The 9,886-nt window shown below is 36.6% G+C and overlaps 1 protein-coding gene across 2 annotated transcripts in view; it reads right to left on the reverse strand.

Annotated features, from left to right (window-relative positions):
- The window catches only part of LOC306863509 (catenin delta-2-like), a gene marked incomplete at its 5' end in the record, with an annotated part of 323,056 nt that overhangs the window by 158,630 nt on the left and 154,540 nt on the right, over nt 1-9,886 (reverse strand). For both annotated transcript variants that reach the window (XM_079406884.1, XM_079406883.1), the window contains one exon: nt 2,524-2,715. In XM_079406884.1, coding sequence (XP_079263010.1) covers nt 2,524-2,715 — 192 coding nt within the window. The remainder of the gene's footprint in view (nt 1-2,523; nt 2,716-9,886) is intronic.

Raw genomic sequence — 9,886 nt, forward strand, 5'->3', positions numbered from 1 at the left:
AAGCCAATGCTCTCAATTTTTCCTTTTAAAGCACAGTAACATCTTGAGGGTGAGAAAATAAAAGGACTGTGATATGTGAGAGCTCAGAGCCGAGAAAGCCAGAAGAGACAGAGCATAATTTCAACAGTCTGCTGATGCTGCCGTACCATTAGGCAGAGGCAACAATTTTGAAAAGGAATAAAGTCCCTGAGGTACATTATAAGCTCCACTTCTCAAAGGTCACTGCAAGACTGCAGCGAGCGCAGGAAATTACCCAATTAAAACAGACCATATAGATTTTATCTGCACAACTAAGCCAGGTGAGAGTCGCACTGTAACACTTTTGCTCCAGAGCTGCCATGAGACCCTGTCATGCTGCATCCTTCCATCCTTCCACTCTCACACCGCATTCCCTTCACACTCATACTGTATATTCAATTCCTGATTCTGATTGGATCGCTGCCTTTCTAAGGTGTTGATTTTCAGCTCAACATCATTTCACACTCTCTGAAATCCAATCAAAATGACAATATCTGTAGTTTTTTCACAGAAAAAAAAAATAGTGTCAACGCTGCAATTGCAATTCAATCAATAGAACAATTTTGCTACTAAAAAGCTGCATTACTTAAAAATTTCAATTTGCAGAGATGCTACTGGTCGACACTGCTGAGACAACGTTGTTATGTAACTGAAAGGAGCTATGGTATGAACACTTCCACAGGTATCCAGACACCCTGGTTCTCCATAAGGGTTTTTACATTTTATATTATTATAATATTACAAATATAGTAGTCTTAATCAAAGTTGTCTTAAGACAAGAATGCATTTTGGTTTTAGGTTTTAGGACAACATTGATGAAAGGTTTTAGGACAACTTTGATGAAAGGTTTTGATCCACTTCAAATCTTGACTAGTGTATTTATGTACAGTATAAATATGTATAATATTTATAGATAATACACTATATATATATATATATATATATAAATAAATGAATAAATACCCAGTGATGGGCAATAGCGTCAATACAAGTAGTGACGCTAGTAGGTTAACTACATTTCTCAGTAGCGTGGAATCAAATAGCTTTTCAGTAGCGAAGCTCTATTTTTGATCAAGTAGAGCGGTAGTGTCAACAAAACTATAATGTTACATTTTCCAAAGCATTTCTGAAAGTCAAGCTCAAATCCGAAATATAATAACTAAGGATCACTGATCGACGCCACCGCCACTAAACCTCGTAACGCCATTGGCTCCTCAAACTGTCAGTCAAACCTCATTATTCCTCCCGCCTCTTTCATGAATGAAGTGCAGTGAGCAGTTCGGAGCTTTTCAGCTTGTTTGCTGTCTGAAGGTAAATAAAGAACTGTTGATTGAATAAGTACAGCGTTTTCTTTACTAAAGAAACACTATATTTATAAAAGCTAATTTTTTTTTGGTTTTAAGGAGCAGAGAAGAGTGTCATTTGTTGTTGAGTCACAGCGAAATAGCTTGTGCGAAGCACTGAATCATTTATAATATGATATTTTTAGCCAAATAACAGAAAAAAAAAACTGAGCGCCTTCATAGCGACGGAAAACTGTATAACCTGCAAGTGTTACCCTTTGTATAAATGTAGGCTATATGTATACAATAAAGCCACAATAAAACCTATTAATTGGTTAACAGTAAGTTTTCCTACTATATCCGATGACTAAATGTAATTACATTTGATGACAGTTTTTGGAAGTAAAAAAGACCAAGTGAAAAACTGTAAATTGACATTCCCATAATCCCCTCATGACACCTCACATTTCATGTTTTTTTTTATTAAATAACTTTTTTCTTAGTTTTTTTTAATCAGTTGTGTACATTAGGGTTTCATCTTACATCTAATATTTTAAAATTAATATATATATATATATATTTAGTGTGAATTTAATTTAAATCTGTAAATCCTAAAATATTTTACAGTTTTTACAGTGTACATAAGTAAAATGTATACTACAGTATATATAGTCTTTATATTATACTTTTTTGTAGAATATAGTTCATCTAATATAAAATTACAATTATTTACAAAAATATGAATGAATGAATGAATGAATGAATGAATGAATCAAAAAGAATCATATATCAATATGACTACTGGCACAGTCTTTGTAATTGAGCCATCAATCTCACACTCCTGAGCTGTATTTACACTACTACACTTTCTCAATGAGACGTGAGGGACTAAAAATAGCAGCAACAGAACACGATACCTGACTTAAAATCCAGATAAGATGAACAATGTGCTAATTGAAAAAGACTGCTGAGGTGTTTTATTGTGATATGGTAAGACAAGTAAAACCCTTTAAGTTAAAACACACACCCACACAAACACATATTGCGCGCTAACTCCGATTAATTTGAATGATTCACCACTCGGCTGTGAGCAAGAACCGTTTCCGATTTGGATAAATGCTCTCTAAGGATTTGGCTCTCTAGCAGAAATCCTGGAGGATGGTAACTTGGGGATTAACACACTTCAGCGCTCACGCACACAGAGAGTGTGGCTAAACTTTACCCGTGTTATTCCGGTAGGGTCCAGTGTGGCCTGGAGGGAGCGCTTCTCCCTGGCTCTGGCTCAAGCTTCTCATGGGGACTTTCTGGTAGACTCTGTCTTCATATATGGGATCGATGTGGTGCTCGGGGGATTGCAGGGGCCTCAGCTCGGGGCCCAGGTGAGTGTGTTGACTGCTGTACGAACCTCGAGATCCTGAAAGAATCAGAAAGAAACAGTTCCTGTTAGTGATGATAATTTTAAGTTGGAAGAAAAAATCTTGCAAACTAAGTCCCTTATGATTCAGAACAACAATACGGCAGTATAAGCACATCATTATGCTGATCCCATAATGCACATAAGCTGTTGGCTATCACACTAGATCTGCCAATCACAACATGTCCAAGGCATCAGAAAGCAAATAAGTCGATATTTCCTTCCTGATTTAGAGTGTATCTCCGGAAAACAACAAGGAGAGTATGAAGCTGATGTTTATGAACCTTTTGATCCACTGGAGAAAGACAAATGTGACTCAGCATTAAAGAAACACTCCACTTTTTTTGAAAATAGGCTCATTTTCCAAGTCCCCAAGAGTTAAACAGTTGAGTTTTACCATTTTCGAATCCATTCAGCCGATCTCCAGGTCTGATGGTAGCACTTTTAGCGTAGCTTAGCATAGATCATTGAATCTGATTAGACCGTTAGCCAATTAATATTTAAATTAAGCAAATAATATATTCATATACTTTATATTTTCTAAATTACATTTTAATAATAAATTCTAAAATATTTTTTTGTAATTATTATTTAAAAATTGGAATAAATATTTATATTAAACAAATGTAATACTTATTACTTATAATATACTTAATACATATACTTTATTACATTTATATGTACCCATAACTACATTTTACATATACTGTGTTAAATAAGTATTAAATAAGTATCCGATTATATATATATATATATATATATATATATATATATATATATATATATATATATATATATAGTATTAATATTAAACTGAATTTATATATAATATTAATTAAAATTCTTTTTTTAATTACAATTTTTAAAACCTTGATATAAGTATAGTATTAGTATATAAGTATTATTGCAATACAGTGATATAATAATAAAAACATAATATATTGATATATGATTGTATGGACACAGCCCTAGTAATCCTTCCCTTCTTGATCAAGAGTGCATGCTGGGATTTCCAGAGAGCATGAAGGAGAGCTTTAAGATGATGTTTATGAACCTTAGACACAGGAGGAAGGCAAACGCTAACTCAACATTCACTCACATACTCGCATTGATCCACACACTTTATATCCCAGCTTTGTGACGGCCTGCAGGGATCCCACATTTATCACAATCTTAGGGACTGGAGGTTTCTCTATATCTTGGCAGCTCGTCTCATTGGTTTTCACGGAATGACAGCAATGTACTACTCTAAACAGCCACGCAAACAATCAGCAGAACAGAGGCCGCTGGAGCTGAACACGCATATGCATGTTAATCTTCAAACTACTGCATTGTCTGATCTGCTCTGGTGCTCTGTTGCTTCACAGGACATAATTGTGCAAGGTTCTGAAAATAAGAAGCTGTAGATATGCAGGGTATTTTATGTAATCACCTTATCAGTGTCCGGCAGACAAACGCCCGTCTTCCCTAACCTGATTTCCTTAGTGCTGGAAGAGATCCATCGGGATAAATCCACAATCCATGAAACCTCTCTCTATCTCTCTCTGCTTTATCATCTGAGAAGCTATATTTTCTTCTGAGCAGGTAGGACAGATGAATGACAAGAGATTCAGAGAATAAGACATGAACTTTTGTAGATAACACCAACATTTGATGGGAAAGCAAGAGGTTTTTAAACTGGTGTCTGGGGACCCCAATGGGGCTGCAAGGGGGTGGGGTCTGTGGAAAAATGTAGGAAAGAGATTTTTTTCCCACAAAAAGTAAAAGGCATCTTAGAAAATCTGTCATATTTTCTATTTATCTATCTATCTATGTATTAGGGTTGGGCGATGTCTACAAAATTGGCATCGGACGATGTCTGCAGTGAAACATCGCGATGAACTATGACATCGGGGGGCGGAGGCGGGGGGTGGAGTTAGGGGGTGTGCCGAAGCGTAAAATCTGTATTCAGAACGGCAAGGAAAACAAATAACGATTGCCAACGGTTGCCTGTTACAGTACATAAAATTTCACTTACCACATAAAGAGTAAGGAGAGATGACCGAAGCTGGTTGCACACTGGACGAGAAGAGGAGCGTTGCGCCACATCTTTAAAATTCAAACACATTTTCTGTGAGCGTACGCCACACCGGCGGTGTCATTCGGCGTCTGTTCGCGCCGCCTAGCAATGATTCAAAACAATGTAAAGACATGGGGCGATGCGGCTGAGCTTCTCGTCCAGTGTGCGACCAGCTTGAGACGATGGCAAATGATTTGCAAATCCCGAGCACGACTGACAAACTATCTATCTATCTATCTATCTATCTATCTATCTATCTATCTATCTATCTATCTATCTATCTATCTATCTATCTATCTATCTATCTATCTATCTATCTATCTATCTATCTATCTATCTATCTATCTATCTATCTGTCTATTTTAAATATATATATATATATATACAGTATATATTTTTTTATTTACTTAAACACCAACATATTTTAAGTTATATATATATATATAAGTATATATAAAGTATAATACAATATGTTATAAGTATAATACAAAGTACATATTCTCCCCAGACAATGACTTTTTTTAGTTTTAATAGGAATGCTACAGAAATAAAAAAAAATATTTATATTTTCCAGAAAATATATTTTAATAATTTGTTTTGTTTTAGTACTGCAACAATTTAAAGGGCAATTATTTAATTTAGGAAACAAAATGTCTTTGTATTTTATACTTAATATAAATATTTTTGTCAAAGTATAAATTAGCTTTTTTCATGTGAAAAAAGCAGCCTTTATATTTTAGAAAGGGGGTCTCCAGATAATATTCTCCAAATTACATTTGAACAATTATGATTTTAGCACTGTGACAATTTAAAAGCCAATTATTTAATTTTGGGGAATTAACATTCATATTTTATACTTAATATTTTGTGAGAGTATGTCTTCACATTTAGAGGTCCTTGACATTATAGTGTGTGAAAGCTCTTGAGGTAGACAGAAGAATGAATAGCCACTCTGCTGAAAAGACTTCCAGCCAATTTCTATGCTGGTCCAGGGTGGTTTATGTTGGTTTGTTGCTGGTCTGCCTGGTAGACCAGAATATCTGTGCCGTTCGTTCTGGAGGAGCTGACTGAAAACAGAAGTCTTGTTGGTTAAGCTAGTGAAAAATCCTAGTGGGAACAGCAGCATCCAAAGCACAACATTTGCAGGTCTCTTCACTGAGAGACATGGGCAGCCTGAGAGACGGACAGATGGCTGACCGGGCATATAGAAAGACTGACAGATAAGCAGGAGAACAAGAAGAGACATGTAAGAACAAAGAGAAAACTGAGAGGGCAACAGATAGAAACACCTCGTCTCAGATGTTGCCAACAGGTCCAAGTGATTACAAGCGTCTGTGATAGCAGAAGGCAGCATGTCTCACTGCAAGAGAATCACAGCTTTTCAAAGGCAATTTCGTGGCTAAACTCTTTGTCCAGGTGGAGGATTTGGATTGACAGGTCAGGGGCTCCCGCGCAGACACCTATACAAACTAGCAAAAGCGTTCCCGTATCTTGTGAGGAGATGCGTGTAACCTCCGTTCGATCTGCCCTCACGCTCCCTACCCACCTAATGATGAAACATTACATCTAAAAGAGAAATCCACGAGCCTTTGATACAGCTGGCTGAATAAATAGGTTTGTACATCTGGTACACATTTGGAACAACTTAGACAAGCACTCTGAAGCACCTCTTCAGCGTCTAATCACAGGCGAAGTGTTAATAGCGCTTCAGGCATCTGAACATTGGCTGTGCATCGTGTTCTCTGTTTGCTGCCATTAAAGCATGAGGATGATACATCAAGTTTTGGATCTAATGTACCACCTAGTTTAGCGCTCAGACTAAACCTGTCAATTAATCTCTTATAAAAATCGATAGTTTCTGCTCTAAAATCTGATTAGATGGAAGCAGTTTTAAAATTCAATACACCTGGAGATGACCGCACATCAGTTAAATTGTGTTAATATGTCAGGTTGCTACTATACATTGACTGACAACTTCTGTATAGGAGTTCTTTATTTATTTTGTTCTTTCCCAATAATGTTGATGATAATACATTTAAAAATAAATATAATAGAAATATAATCTATTAATTTGCTAATGAATAAATGGTAATTAATAAATTATTTAACAACATCATCAATAATAGCTATGTTTTTGTTAATTTATTTAAATACAGTTTATTAATTATTAGAATAATATATATGTATATTTAATTAACAATTTGTATTATTGTAACATTATCTCAATTTCATTACAATCAGATTTTGTTTTGTCGAAAGTAATTAATATTTTTATTCAGCAAAGACATTTAATTGATCAAGTGATGAAAACAATTATTTACAACATTAAAACAATTATAATGTTGTGTTTGTGTGTGTGTGTGTGTGTGTGTGTGTGTGTGTGTGTATGTTTGTATGTATGTACAGTCATGGCCAAAAATATCAGCACCCTTGCAATTCAGTCAGAAAATGCAAACCTTCTCTCAGAAAATTGTTGCAGTTACAAATGTTTTGGTACTCTCATGTTTATTTTTTTGTATTTTTTTTTTTTTTTTGCATTGGAACAACACAAAAAAACAGAAGAAAAGTCAAATTCCACACATAACCGAAAAAATTCACTGGACAAAATTATTGGCAAACTTAACTTAATATTTGGTAGCACTCCCCTTTGGAAAAAAATAACTGAAATCAATAAATTTCTTACACCTCTCTACTGGAATTTTGGAACACTCTTCTTTTGCAAACTGCTCCAGGTCATTCAGATTTGAAGGATGCCTTCTCCCAAATGCGGTTTTGAGATCTCTCCACAGGTGCTCTATGGGATTCAGATCTGGACTCATTGCTGGTCATTTCAGAACTCTCCAGTGCTTTGTTTGTAACCACTTCTGAGTGCTTTTTGAAGTGTGTTGCGGGTCATTCTGCTGGAAGACCCATGATGCAGCTTTTTGACACTGGGAACTGTAAACAGTGCCATGATGTCCTTTACCAAAAAGCTCTACTTTTGTCTCATCTGTCCACAGTACGTTCTCCCAGAAGGATTGTGGTTTTGTCACACAAGTTTCGGCAAACTCCAGTCTTGCTTTTTTATGCCTTTGTGTCAGCAGTGGTGTCCTCCTGGGTCTCCTACCATAGCATCCCTATTCATTCAGATGGCGACGGATAGTGTGAGCTGACATTGTTGTACCCTGTGTCTGCAGATCAGCTTGAATTTGTTTGGAAGTTAATCAGGGTGCTTTATCCACCATTCGATCACACCTTCGTTGTAATTTTTCATTCATTTTGCTCTCCCGTCCACGTCCAGGGAGGTTAGCTACAGTGCCATGGGCTGTAAACCTCTTGATGATATTGCACACAGTGGACACAGGAACATTACGATCTCTGGAGATGGACTTGTAGCCTTAAGATTGTCCATGTTTTTCCACAATTGTTTTCTCTCAAATCCACAGACAACTCTTTACACTTCTTTCTTTTCTCCATGCTCAGTGTGGCACACAACAAAAAGGCTGAGTCAACTTTTCTCCATTTTAACTGGTTGCAAGTGTGATTATTATATTGCCCACACAGTAATAATAGCACAGTAACAAGATCGGCAGATTAAGACATTAACTTGTAAGCACAAAACACAAGATACTTCTCTTTTCAATATAAATAAGATTTTATTTATATAAACCTAAGACATAAACTAATCTAACACATGAACACAAGCATTCACACATTTACACGCTGCAGAAAGAAAGTGAGGAAAGGATGAGTTTAAGAGAATGAAAATGTGAAATCCCAAGTTTACAGCAATATGTTCAATTGCATAGACCTGAACACCCATCAATCACTTATTTAACCCTCGCTTTGAGTTTCTCAATGAGGCTAAAATTTATATTAACTGCACCGATTCAGTTAGAACCTGAAGGTACTTGCTTGCTTTGCTAAGGGAATCCCTTTTGTCGTTGTCATTGCAGGAAAGGGGGTTCCCCGAAGTTGCTGATTGGTTGAGAGTTCAGTAGTTGTTGAAGTGACGTCTTGGGAAGCCAATGGAGTTGTGGCTGGTAGAAGTTTTGAGGCGGTCTCAGACTCCAGTTGAACTTGGAGACGAGGCGTGGCGGCAAAACTTAACCGAGTACACGAAGCTCACAACGGAAAATAAAATAAATTGAAGGAGACTAGGTGGGTTTTCTTCTCATTGTGGTAGCAGCTGGCACGTGGGCCAGAGCACGCTCAAAGAACAGCGTCAAAACGCGGTGGCAAAAGAGAAGAAGAGGAGAGAGAAGAGCGCTAAGAGGACCAAGGGAAAGTTTGATGGTGTCCTGAGTTTTTAAACTCGGCTTCTGGACACATCCCATCTGGTGTCTTGACCAAATAGATACTGTCCTGGCTCGGGGTGTTGCTCTGTTCCTCCACCCAATCAATAAATCAACATGTTATCTGATCAGTCACGTGTCCGAACTTTACAGGCTCTTGCAAAGTATACTTTTGAATGTGATTTCTATAACCAGAATATAATACATCTGACAAAGAATCAATTGGAAGAAACATTTAAAGCATGATTTTTCAAACTCATACATACCAAACACGCATATGAATCCTTCAGCTATTCAATAATGATTAAAAAGACGTACATAATATTTGATTAAAACATGATAGTCTAATGTGTGGGTTACAAACATAATATGGAGTTCTGCATGGAAATGTCCTTTTAGGATGATTTTAGGTGCATATGAAAAAGAAAGTCTCTGTGTAGTTCTATGGAGAACGAAGACATGTTCTTTAGACAAAGGAATTTCGGTTTGGTCTGTCTTCTATATGGGGGAAAAGTCAGTCTAAAGAAGCTCATGACTTCCAGCGTGGAACCCATGTGATGTCCATCTCTTTGACCATCAGTCTTGATTACTTGCCCCAAATTTGACGGTCTCCTTCCTGAATTGGAATTATCAATAAGTGTTCTTTTGTCTCAATGTTGCAAGCTGTTTTGTGAAGGAGTTGGTTAGTTCGCTTGCTTCAGACTAGTTGGAGCTAGGAATCTGATTTACGACGTCCTGTTACAGCTTTGAGGCCCCTCTGGAATTTCAGCTTCTCATGTTTTGATGTTCTGATCAAGTCTTAACTTTGTCTGATTCGGTCTCTGATATCCTACAATGT

This window comes from Barbus barbus, assembly GCF_936440315.1.
Source record: "Barbus barbus genome assembly, chromosome: 44".
Lineage (NCBI taxonomy): Eukaryota > Metazoa > Chordata > Actinopteri > Cypriniformes > Cyprinidae > Barbus > Barbus barbus.